At 41.9% G+C, this 13,432-nt stretch overlaps 1 protein-coding gene across 10 annotated transcripts in view; it reads right to left on the bottom strand.

Annotated features, from left to right (window-relative positions):
* Positions 1-5,282: 5,282 nt before the first annotated feature.
* Positions 5,283-13,432, bottom strand: part of LOC117245974 (type-2 ice-structuring protein-like) — a 61,123-nt gene continuing 52,973 nt past the window's right edge. For 5 of the 10 annotated variants that reach the window (XM_078164018.1, XM_078164019.1, XM_078164020.1 and 2 more), the window contains 8 exons: positions 8,767-8,831; positions 8,593-8,664; positions 8,482-8,514; positions 8,143-8,175; positions 7,544-7,650; positions 7,259-7,393; positions 6,761-6,875; positions 5,283-5,681 (listed from right to left, as the gene is read on the bottom strand). In XM_078164018.1, coding sequence (XP_078020144.1) covers positions 5,611-5,681; positions 6,761-6,875; positions 7,259-7,393; positions 7,544-7,650; positions 8,143-8,175; positions 8,482-8,514; positions 8,593-8,653 — 555 coding nt within the window. In that variant the 5' untranslated portion in view covers positions 8,654-8,664; positions 8,767-8,831 and the 3' untranslated portion in view covers positions 5,283-5,610. Of the gene's footprint in view, positions 5,682-6,760; positions 6,876-7,258; positions 7,394-7,543; positions 7,651-8,142; positions 8,176-8,481; positions 8,515-8,592; positions 8,665-8,766; positions 8,875-13,432 lie in introns of all 10 variants that reach the window. The other 5 variants (XM_078164024.1, XM_078164023.1, XM_078164021.1 and 2 more) reach the window with 4 other exon arrangements.

The following is a 13,432-nucleotide window of genomic DNA, read 5'->3' on the forward strand; positions in this document are numbered from 1 at the left end:
CCAAGGACTTCACACAGTATCACAAGCAAACCAAATGGAGTAGGGAGCCCTCTGGTGTACGTGAGGTGCACATGGTTTATTATTTGTGAGACTTGGGCAGAAATGAAAACAGAAACACATCAAAAGAAAGGAAGTGAACGTCTTTATGAGCTTTACCTTTTCTGTGAGACAACAGTCCAGTCGTCAGAGGAAAATGTGACACTGTTTCTGCGAATCACAAATATGTCATAACAGCGTTACACATATGGAGATTTTTTCCTATCTTTATTCAAGAGAGTGGTCTATCAGTTTGAGAGCATTATTTATTGATTTCACGTTCAGATTTTGTAATATTGTCCCTCAAACCCTGCCCTCACACTCAAATAGCCTCTGTTTGCACTTGGATCTACTCTGTTTCTGCTCAGACTGTGTGCTCGCACTCAGATACCATGTTGCTCGCACTCAGATACCATGTTGCTGGCACTCAGATACCATGTTGCTGGCACTCAGATACCATGTTGCTCGCACTCAGATACCATGTTGCTCGCACTCAGATACCATGTTGCTTGCACAAATTTCCTGCTCCAGCTTCAGCTTTTCTCCCCGTGCTCAAACTGCTTCTGTGCACTCCTGGAATTTCTGCTCTCAGATTTCTGCCTTGCTCTTGGATCGTTTTTTTGTAACAACCCAGTCAAAATCCCCCAACAAATAGAACACCAGGTTTATTGTTGACCAATGAAATGACCTCTGCCGCTCGCTTTAGTTTTAGAGCGTCCTATCCGGGCGGGTACTCTTTGACCGGGTTCATCCACTCCCACCCTCCAGGGCTTTATTCAATGTTCTTCCCTTGATTTTTTTACGACTTTTGGAATAAAGGGACATACACGGGATTTACACACGTTACTATAATAACCACATACAGTATAATAGTACAACTCCCCCTAGTCAGTGTGCTGGAGGAGAAAACGACGTCACCTTTATCATGACTCGGGAGCGGGAGTCTAGCGGATTGCTGGCCAACATGGGCCGTCAAAGTCAACCTCAAGTAAGTTTTTCCTACTATGGTGAAAGCATGGGTCACCCTACTCTCCCTCTGATTGGCTAGTAGTCGTTGCCTTTTTTTGCCTGGATTGGTTAGCTGTAGGCATGAGGAATGAGATTGGTTAGGGTAAGAATGTCAGGGTAAGTCAATCAGACGCAGAGTAAGGCAGAGTAGGGCGGGGACAGGCGGAGTCTTGGCGTGGACATAGTAGGATTCGTAATTTCGCAACCTGGTTAAAGGGTACCCGCCCAGACGGGACACTCTAAAACTAAAGCGAGCGCGCCCGCAAAGAGGCAGGGATCATTTAATTGGTCACCAATAAACCTGGCGTTCTATAGGTTGGGGGATTTTGACAGGGTTGTTACACAAAAAAATCCAAGAGCAGAAACTCCACCAGCGCACAGAAGCAGATTGAGTGCGAGGAGAAGAGCTGAAGCTGGAGCAGGGAAGCTGTGCAAGCAACATGGTGTCTGAGTGCGAGCACACAGTTTGAGCAGAAATAGAGCGACCCATTTTTGTTCTTCCAGCAGCTTTTTAAACATCAATCTTTTTTTTTTTTTTCAGTGGCTTTTTAGACATTAAAGGTTGGTGTTTTGTTGTTACCCATCATACGCAGGTTTTTTGTAACGACACAGCTTTTTCAGCGCCCATCACTGAATTTGAGCAGCTTTTAAGGCACAAACGTAGGCGTTTTGTAGCAACCAGTCACTGTTTTACCAGTGGCTTTTTATGCATCAGCTAGTGTAGCCATTTGGTACTATCACATGCGTTGTGTAGTTTCACAGATGACAGGGACAGTCAGTGCCAGACTCTGATGCTGCTTTATTGGCATATACAGTATCTGGTAGTGAACACAGGAAAATATCTCTCAGTCAGGTCTCACAGCCACAGCAAGGATCAAACATAAACACGAGTAGGGCACGGGCAGATCATGGGCCTGATGCAGGAACATTTATGTCTTAAAGTGCGTGTCTCAACTGAATGAAGGCCACCTGTTCAGGAGTAGGTACACGTTCATGATAGGCTGACCAAATGTCCTCTTTTGCCCGGACATGTCCACTTTTCACGTCCCGTCCGGGGCGTCTGGGTGGTTTTTAAAAACTGATGATAATGTCCGGTTTTCCGTGTGTTTGTGTGTGTGTGTTAGAGTGCGGCACGGGCCACATATTTCTGTCCAAACCTGAACCAAGCCCGACATTATTTAATGACCAAAGCACTGAGTTTGTATCACACAGTTGTTACAGGCTATTTAACAGGCCGGGCGTGCGCCGTGGGTGCTCAGCTGCGGAGAGGGAGACCTCCGTGTTTGAGACAGGAGCGGGAGGCGGGAGGTCCGACGCTTCCAGCGAGAGGAGAGGGAGACATAAAACAAAATAAGATAAAATAGGAAAAACCTGTCTCCCTCTTTTATTTTATTTTCAGTGTTTAATCAAGGCGGAGGCGGGCGGCTGGAGGTCCGAGACTTCCAGCGAGGGGAAAGGTAGAAACAAACAGCCAATGTGTGTCTGTGTGTGTTATGTTCAGGTGTTGTCACGTAAATAACAGCGCCCAAGCAATAAACAGGACAGACAATAGGATTTTATTTATTTTTACACTACATTTTCACTGAAAGCTGACCGAATCCGACCCGAGCCCGAATACTATTTATAGCTACATTTTATTATCATGTAAGTAGGCTATGTCGTGGCCGGCCGAGTGTCCTCTTTTTTGGAAATCAAAATATGGTCACCCTAGTTCATGATAGACTATGACTGGCATAGTCAAAGCTCCTGAATTACTGTATAACATCTACCTCTGTTTATAGACAAGTTTCTTTCACAAAAATGTCACCCAATAGTAAAAGAGAATTTCACGCCAGATACATCTGCAGAATCAAATGTAGCAGAGTCAGTGGTCCTAAAAGTTAATGAAAAACAACATAACTGTCATTGTCATGTTACTGTGACTGAAATGCTCCATAAAGCTAAACTGCAGAGTCAGGTAAGTATTTCCTGTGGGCTCGTCACCATGAGCAACCTCTTTCGTCTAAAATTAAACATTTAATCCATTGTTAATTAAAGAATATGTTGATACAGCAGCTTTAAACTACCAATTTATTTCCAGTAAGTCAAGTGTTTTTACTGTTTTGAATCTGTACATGACTCGTATTACAGGTTTAGACCGCTGGTGGAATTTGTTTGTTCTCACAAGGAAAATTAAAATAAAAAACTGATCGTTCTTCAGATGTACTTTTCAATTAATTATTATTATTTTTCATATTTAAAAGTTAACGTTAGCTGCCACTCATTATATATACAGTACAGGCCAAAAGTTTGGACACACCTTCTCATTCAATGCGTTTTCTTTATTTTCATGACTATTTACATTGTAGATTCTCACTGAAGGCATCAAAACTATGAATGAACACATGTGGAGTTATGTACTTAACAAAAAAAGGTGAAATAACTGAAAACATGTTTTATATTCTAGTTTCTTCAAAATAGCCACCCTTTGCTCTGATTACTGCTTTGCACACTCTTGGCATTCTCTCCATGAGCTTCAAGAGGTAGTCACCTGAAATGGTTTCCACTTCACAGGTGTGCCTTATCAGGGTTAATTAGTGGAATTTCTTGCTTTATCAATGGGGTTGGGACCATCAGTTGTGTTGTGCAGAAGTCAGGTTAATACACAGCCGACAGCCCTATTGGACAACTGTTAAAATTCATATTATGGCAAGAACCAATCAGCTAACTAAAGAAAAACGAGTGGCCATCATTACTTTAAGAAATGAAGGTCAGTCAGTCCGGAAAATTGCAAAAACTTTAAATGTGTCCCCAAGTGGAGTCGCAAAAACCATCAAGCGCTACAACGAAACTGGCACACATGAGGACCGACCCAGGAAAGGAAGACCAAGAGTCACCTCTGCTTCTGAGGATAAGTTCATCCGAGTCACCAGCCTCAGAAATCGCAAGTTAACAGCAGCTCAGATCAGAGACCAGATGAATGCCACACAGAGTTCTAGCAGCAGACCCATCTCTAGAACAACTGTTAAGAGGAGACTGCGCCAATCAGGCCTTCATGATCAAATAGCTGCTAGGAAACCACTGCTAAGGAGAGGCAACAAGCAGAAGAGATTTGTTTGGGCCAAGAAACACAAGGAATGGACATTAGACCAGTGGAAATCTGTGCTTTGGTCTGATGAGTCCAAATTTGAGATCTTTGGTTCCGACCGCCGTGTCTTTGTGAGACGCAGAAAAGGTGAACGGATGGATTCCACATGCCTGGTTCCCACTGTGAAGCATGGAGGAGGAGGTGTGATGGTGTGGGGGTGTTTTGCTGGTGACACTGTTGGGGATTTATTCAAAATTGAAGGCACACTGAACCAGCATGGCTACCACAGCATCCTGTAGCGACATGCCATCCCATCCGGTTTGCGTTTAGTTGGACGATCATTTATTTTTCAACAGGACAATGACCCCAAACACACCTCCAGGCTGTGTAAGGGCTATTTGACCAAGAAGGAGAGTGATGGAGTGCTGCGGCAGATGACCTGGCCTCCACAGTCACTGGACCTGAACCCAATCGAGATGGTTTGGGGTGAGCTGGACCGCAGAGTGAAGGCAAAGGGGCCAACAAGTGCTAAACACCTCTGGGCACTCCTTCAAGACTGTTGGAAAACCATTTCAGGTGACTACCTCTTGAAGCTCATGGAGAGAATGCCAAGAGTGTGCAAAGCAGTAATCAGAGCAAAGGGTGGCTATTTTGAAGAAACTAGAATATAAAACATGTTTTCAGTTATTTCACCTTGTTTTGTTAAGTACATAACTCCACATGTGTTCATTCATAGTTTTGATGCCTTCAGTGAGAATCTACAATGTAAATAGTCATGAAAATAAAGAAAACGCATTGAATGAGAAGGTGTGTCCAAACTTTTGGCCTGTACTGTATATATAATTAATATATTAATATTATGAGCACAACCTGGGTCTATTGCTCACTGAGTTTAAAAAGTCGGTGCATTTTTCTAACCTCAGTGTCTAAACTCTCTGCACCCAAACACTCATTTTCACTTGCATATGCAGTGAACTGCTGCAGTGTATGCTGTCGTATAGGAGAGTCTTGTTGCAGCAAAAGCAAGCTGACGAGGACAAAACTGCAGATTTCAGTAAGGAAAGGATTTAGTTGTTTTCTTTTCGCTGACAGAAAACCATTAAACTATGTTTGGATCAGCCTGGAGGATCGAGACATCTCTGATAAAGACAGGAGACAAAACACAGACCAGTTTGTTTGGATGCTTGAGCCTTTAATTTTGCATAAGACAAGAAAGAAGAGTTTACTTTGCAGAATATATGTAGATTTGTGCTAAAAGCATTCTTTTCATAACACATTCAGTCTGCTCTCATTAAAGGCACAAGGCCTCAGAGACAGTCCAGCTCCTGTTTATGTCACTTGTCACTTCATTCCTTCAGTAGCGTTACAGCGATAGCAAAGAAAAACTCAGCTCACATGTGAGACTGAGGGTGTAAAGAAAGATGTATATGAAAGCATGCACCCAACACAAGTGTTTGTGTTTTAAATGGGTTCTTCATGTCTCTGTGTCAGACCTGGAATCAGCATCTCTCCCTGGAACAGACAGACGGAAACTTGTCGGAGCATTCTTCGTCATCCCAGCACTTGTGAGCTGCAAGCAAAAAAAGAAAAGAGTTGGTTGAGTCAGTGAATGTGACACAAACAAAGACCTCAGACTGTTGATGTGATCAGTGACTCCTAACTGATTCATCATGAATAATTTTAACAATAAAAACTGAACTTTATTAATTGGAGAGGGCTGTTGTCAGTCAAAGAAAATCTTGGTCAACTAAACTCATCTTATTCTTCAGCCAGCTGATTGGTCGATGGGAAGAAAATCTTCATGTTATCTCTAGATGAACTAAATCTACCTGGCAGTGTTGTGTGTCATCCAAAGCATTTTGAAGCTGCGACCAGCAGCTCTATCTCGCTCTGTCGGTTTCACAAAATGTCTCCACTGTTTGGTGGTCACAGTTTTTGCCCTAGGAGGCTGAAATTCAGTGTGGAGGTCGCAGCTATCGTGAATTCATGCTTGTTTTTTCTGAGGCCAGCGCTGTAATGAGACTCAGGAGTGCTGTGTGTTTACACTCTGCTACAAACCTCAGTGTCATTATGAGGCCCTGAGCGTCTTCACTGTTCTTCACTAAGCCATGCATGTTGCTGTTTTCTCTCTGGTCACAGAGATTTGAAAAATGTTTAACTTTGGGTAAAACGCTGCCCTCGTCACTTTTTACCATGGACTGTAGAAAGAATGGACGTGGCTACATTGACGTCACCCATTTGTTTGTGGTTTTGAAGCCTCATGTTTGACACATCAGCCGTCACCATCTTGGTTTTTTGGAGCCAGAGGTGAACATAGTTGGGCAAGAGGCTGGCACTGTGTGAGTGAGGGGTACGCGGATCTGACTGAGAGGCCGAGGACACTATCAGCAGACAGTCTGTCACTCAAAGTGGTCGGCTCTTAATTATGTGGCTATTGCTGGCACAGAGCCATAAAAATGCTTTGGTCGACACACAGTCTTATGACAGTAACACCAGTGACCATCCGACCAATGAGAATTTGGAGGGGCAAGAGCACATCAACCAACTGACCAGAAGATGTCAGCACGATATATTTCTGAGTTAACTCACTGTATTCCTTCCTATTTTATCATTAGCATCACTGCTACAGTTAGCACTATGTTGTTTTACCTGTGAAATTCATCTGCATACAATGCTGCCCTGCACCACCACCGTTATTAGGCTCTCCATGACACCAGTACTGGTAGTGGAAAGGTGTGCCATCACTCCAGAACCACTGACCATCCTGGAAGAAAGTGTAGCACAGAACATTACATAAGATGAAAGTGAAAAAATGGGGGAGTGAGGGCTCAAAAAAAGAGAAATTTAAAAAAGAAGAATTTAAGAAAAACAAGAATATAAATATGAATAAGAAACTATACAAAGGCAATTAAAGCCAAAATTACAAGACACCTGTGCCCACAGTACCCTGTACATACTGTCTCAAGTGAAGTGACATAGTGGTGTGATTAGTCACTGCAAAGTCACAAAAGTATAGTTCATGTAAGAGTAATGTGATACCATCAACAGTATTATAACAGCATGAACTGGAATATAATATAATTCATCATTAAATAAATATTATGTGTATTTGTTGTGCAATATTTCCAAGTTGTGCAATGAAAATACCTCTTGTGCATCAGAGCCTCCAATCCATGCCTGTCTATACGAATGAGTGGCAGCAACAATCACCTTCTGAATATGACAGTATTGCTGGCTGTTTTGAACAGACGCAAGGTTTCCACCCAGGGCCTGACAGTTTTTCTACAGTGAAGACAAACAGAGAGACGGACGGACAGAGAGGAGTTGTCAAGGAAAGTAAGAATTAAGACCCCAGGTCACCAAATGTCCATGTGTATGCAAACAAAATGAGCTTGTTGTAGAAGCCTCCTGAGTCAAAGTCACCAACATTACCTGAGCTCTAGCCCAGGTCATAAGTGTTGGAACGTAGCGGTAACAGCGACCACCTAACAAAGACCAGCCCCAGGGACAAGTTGCCGATCTCTTGACCAGGCGACTCTCTGTGGAGAACCATTAGAGTTTGGTTAATGTGGGGTCTCCAGGGAAAGTCTCCATACTATATTAAATGGATTCATTTTGATGGCACGAAGAAGCTACAACATAACATAATATTACATGACACAACATAAATATAATAAACGTGAGTTAACATAACACAATATTACGTAACAAGACAAAATAACAGCATGTGTAAAATAACATCATCAATTAATATCATCAATTAATATATATGTAATATAATATATTGTTTTAATAAACATAAAACAATTGCAACAGAATACTAACATTGGAATACATAACATAGCCCTATATGAGTAATAAAAAGCAATATAATGTAATAGGATATAAAATAAGATAAAGTTACATTAGCATCTGACACAAAGCTTTTATCAGGAGAAACTGCTCATTGACATTAAACACAGGTGAAGTCATCACAGCAGAGCATCATAACAACCACATTCTGTTGAAGTGAAAATCTTAAAGCCACTCACCTGTTTCATCTTGGGGAGTTTCCTCTGGAGGAGCTGGAAAGTTTGACACTGCAGTTATTGACTTGGACTGTTTGTGTTTATTAACATCTGTACCGTATGTATTATACTCACCAGCTGCTCTGGTCAGACATAAAATTTTTTACATAAACATAAAAAAATTGCAACAGAATACAAACATTGGAATACATAACATAGCCCTATATGAGTAATAAAAAGCAATATAACGTAATAGGATATAAAATAAGATAAAGTTACATTAGCATCTGACGCAAATCATCATGACAGCAGAGCATCATAACAACCACATTCTGTTGAAGTGAAAATCTTAATGCCACTCACCTGTTTCATTTTGGGGAGTTTCCTCTGGAGGAGCTGGAAAGTTTGACACTGCAGTTACTGACTTGGACTGTTTGTGTTTATTAACATGTGTACCGTATGTATTATACTCACCAGCTGCTCTGGTCAGAACCATCATGGCACAAACAAGTGCAGACACAATCAGCATCTTCATGGTGACGGTGACTACGAGAGACAGACGTGTTACCGAAACTTGTTTAGGGAACAGCCGTACTGACTGTCAGTCCTGTGAATAAAAGTCAGAGGATGATAAAGTTTGGTGCAAACCTGCTGCAGGACTTTCTAATCTTCTTCTCTTCTTCTCTTCGGAGTGTCTGTATCTTCAGCGGACCCTGTGAGGATGTGCGGATGAAGATGATGACCAGTTCTTATATACTGTGCAGACAAAGGTTAAAATATTTACCAAAGATGTTGTCTTAATAACTGTCACTCCTTCCTTGGAAATTCTCTCAATGCTTCAGTGCAAAGCCGGTTAACAGATACAAAACAATCAAACAAGTCAGCCACTTGTCATGAGACACCATCATACATCAAAGTGTCAGGGCCATATCCAAGGCTTATTACTGGTTTAGTGGAACAGTTGTAAAATAACTCACAGGAAACAATGACAGTATCATCATATGTCAAGTTTACATTCAAATGAAGAACAAATTTTAACTGAACGTCCAAAAAACAGCAACAGAAAATACAAATTAATGTTCGTTTCCATCCATTAGTGTTGTGTGAATATAAGAAGTTGGTTAGTTTGACTCACAGGGTGTAGACTGTGGTTATCAGCCTGCCATTAGCTGCCTATTTCAGACAGAGCTCACCTCACATTCTATTTTTGTTACCGTTTTCAAAATCCCCATCACTACATGAAACAACAACAACCTCCAAGCTAACAACCTACACACTAGTGACGGCCAAATGAAGTCTCAAGAACCATTTTCTTTATTTTCTGAACCCATTAGATGACGGCCTCTGCAACCAAGGGTTGAAAGCACACTTAACTGCAGTGTGAAGTCATCAAATACTGCTGCTTTGTCTGCGATTTTGGCGTCAGAAACCAAAAGCTACCTTTCATGGATGGAACCTATCATGAGAGTATGATATGAGGCCGGACAATATCAGTTCATAACGCGGCTGGACACCACATGGGTTTAATACACCATTGGAACTGTGTAACACAAGGAGCTGGAAAGTCTCTATAGGGTGGGTCATAGGCATTTTTAGCCCATTTTTGAGTACCCCTAAAATTTGAGAGATTTTTTTTAAATTTTTTTTTACTGTATGTCAAAAGTGTCAAAACCATACAGTACTTGGTTGAAACGTAATATTTTAACAACAAAAATACAGCAGCACCCCTCCCCCCCACCCCCCCTTGCCTCAAAAATGGTTTGATCCACCCCATCCCTCCCACCTTTCCCCGACTCGGGCTCTGAGCGCTCTATCTGCACAGAGCAATGCGCTGCCTTCCAGAGTGGGTGATATGCAGTAGTAGTGTAAGTACCTGGCTTAAACCAGGATATGTGGCACATTTCTTAACTTCTACCATTCAATATCAACACATTATTATCATTACCAGTCCTCATTTTTGCTGCATTTAATCGTAGGTCACTGTTTATGTTGTTAGGTAGGAGTTAGCTGACGTTTTTTCTAGCTAGGAAACGTTACAGGCAGTGCTTAATTTGAGCCGGAACATACTGGAACGCGTACCAGGATCTTTTCAGAAAAGGCCCTGGTGCGTTCCGGAACTAATTTGCATGGGTCTAGAACTTTTCGCATCTAAAAACTACATACAATATTGGCTGATGTCACTAGTGTTGCAGGGTATACTGGTAATGGTAGACCACGGTACTAAAACTCCACAGTACATATGATAGTTCAAAGTCCAATCGCAAGAGGGTGAGTGTCCATGTGCCGTCCAATAACGGTGCGCGCTGGTCAATAACGGTGTGTGCTGGCCACCTGGCACTCAATATGCTGCTGTAGTGGTTTGTTTTCCAGACATGTGAGTATCTTTGAGCAGTGAAAGTTATTATTTATTTCTTTTCACTTGTCGGTAGTGATTTGTTTTCCACAGAGCTCTACGTGCGAGCATTTTACTCGCATTTGCGACTAAAAATAAATTTGAGCGAGCAAAATAAATCATTCAGCACGCTGTTCGAGTACAGATTTCAACCAGCGGCAGAAACGAAATGCGAATCCTGCCAGTTGTGGGGTTGAACGGGGGTCACAGACAGGATACGGCATTCAAATACGCCGTCCATAGTGCTCCGCGCTGCAACATAATGGCTTACCGGCGACAGAGAAGTCCGACTCCAGGTCCAGTAATTTCCTCTTTCGTTGGCATCATGACTGCCCAAAAGTACCTGAACAGCTGAGCTGTGGCGGCACACAGGTATGTGGCGTGTCAGAGGAGAAACGAGCCGTTCACATTTCTCTCTTTGTGGCAGGTAACGGTCCACAAACCTCACCGCACTTTAGGGACTGTTCTTTACTTATGAAGGGACTGTTCTTTACTTGTCAGGGGAGGAGGGTGGCTGGTTGATTTTTATTTTATTAATTCATTTTATTTTGATCCCCCCTATGTTAATCACTTATTGATGCTGTTTTTGAAGTATGAATAAATCAATAAGTAATTTATTCCATTGAAATATCATTGATATATTATAGAAAAGTGATTTATCTTTTTATAAATGACAAAAGGCACATCTGCCTCATTTTTGCTGTGGTATCCTGATACTACTCAGAACTGTGATACTTTCACTGGTATCGTACTGTGGGTCCCAATTTTGGTACCGTGACAACACTAGATGTCACAACCATTCCATTCGGAGTCGCACAGTGTGGCGGCTCGGGTGCCGTTTAAAAAAAGTGTTCCATCACTTTTGGGAGTGGGGGAACACTGCTCTCTCAGAGGCCCAAAGTGTTCCCCTACGTCTAATTTTACAAATTAAGCACTGGTTACAGGTGGTCAGTACCACTGTCCTCTGTTTGAATTGGAATGAGAGAAGCTAGCTGTTGTGTCATGTGCATGTGTTAATATTAAAGACAAGGTGCTACTGACTAGCTGACTGGATGCCCATTAACATTATAACTCCTATTGTGACAAGAAGGGAAAAGGCAGAGACAAACATTGAAAAAGTCAATTACTGTTAATATGTTAATGTTACATGTTGTGCATTTCATTTCAAATAAAAGTCCAAAAAACAAGTCCAAGGTCCATTTTTGGTATTTTTGGTACTCACTATAGGGGGCTGGTTTACTCCAGAAACATACATACTGTTTATGTGTATGTTGAGGAGCTGCTGTATCAAAATGAGTTGTCTTCCCCCAGAAATTAGGGTTACGATATGTTTCTTTTATGATTCCAATCCATTCCTCTTTTGCTGTGGCTCAGCATTTAAATAACCTTTATCAGATTTGATGGTTTAGTCAAAGACTTTCCCAAAAAGTGTTGTGCTTTTCTTTCACAAATGTGGGAATGAAATTGCGTTAAAATGTACAAAACAGTGAAATTTATCTTGCCTGGCCGGGCAGCTCTCTGGGTGCTCAGCACCCCTAAACCTCTGATCCTAGAATCGCCCCTGGGGTGGGTGGGTCAAACAAACCCCGGACTTTGAACCACAAGGCCGATGTTTGCTTCCTACAGAGCCAAACCTTGATGTTTTTTCTAAACCTTTTCCCCACTCTGATACATCAAAAGTGCCAACGGATACGTAGCGCTTAATATGTAGATGTTAAAGTCCACTGACAAACATCATATGTGATGATTTGGGATGAGGACATGTTGGACTTGCCATCCCTTGAACTTTTTCTTTAAACCAAGAGCGCCTCTTGTGGGCACCAAGACAATTGTTATTGGTTTAAAGACATGGAAACAAGCCAGAGCATTTTCTTCCCCGATAGCAGAATGATAATCTGTGATTCCAGATCTTTCTCTAGCGCTGACACATACAGCACTGTGATATAGATACAATATTCCTACGAAGCTGTTTACTTGACTGATAAAAATGATCATCCTGCTAATATTCCTGTTTACATGCAGCCATGCTCACTCTGATTAGCATGACCTCATCACGTGCCTTTATCAGAGAGGTGATGCCAGTTGATGCACTGACCAGGTATAAATCTAATAACTCATCACAGATGGTTAGTCCACCATCAACTGGAGTGGAGTGAATTGATTTATGTGCAAAAGGCAAGAGGATTAAAAGGAGGCTGTCACTGTTGCTTGGCAGAATACACCACAGCCCCTGTAGACCAGACCAGGAAACCCTGCCTACTAACGGAGTCACACCTGTTTTCAGTTTTCTTATTTTATCCCTTCTCTCCTTCGTGTACGGTGGCTGTTCAAGAGTGATGCCATGAGTGAATATCTACCCCGTTGACCACTGGTAACACTACTCATTCCATCATCGGTAAAGAGACATGAACCTTTTCCTCTCAACATAGGTGCTTTAAGTCTCCACCATATTCTCTAAGTGATATCTAGAGGGTTACTCAGCCAGCCAAAGTACTATCCAGGAAGTACCCGTCCCTCCATAACAATGTACTTTAAACATATTTTATGATTGATGGATAGATCATTTTCTGTATATGAGAGCTGGTCTTTGGTTTTTGAACATCTACGCTCAGGCTGACACTGAGAAGGAAGAAGAGAAGATAATCCACCAGCAGGTTTGCTTCCCTTTATCTCTCTCTTTACCTCTTTTTATGCCTCTGCACTTGCAGTAGCCCTGGACAGAGGCATTATCTTTTCGGGTTGTCTATGTGTCCATATGTAAGTTCGTCTGTCCATTCTTGTGAACGCAATATCTCAAGAACGCCTCAAGGGAATTTCTTCAAATTTGGAACAAACGTCCACTTGGACTTAAGCATGATCTGATTGGATTTTGGTGGTTAAAGGTCAAAGGTCTCTTTGATCTTGCATCCGTTTTATTCTCAT

The sequence above is a fragment of the Epinephelus lanceolatus genome, chromosome 22 (assembly GCF_041903045.1).
Source record: "Epinephelus lanceolatus isolate andai-2023 chromosome 22, ASM4190304v1, whole genome shotgun sequence".
Classification (NCBI taxonomy): Eukaryota; Metazoa; Chordata; class Actinopteri; order Perciformes; family Serranidae; genus Epinephelus; species Epinephelus lanceolatus.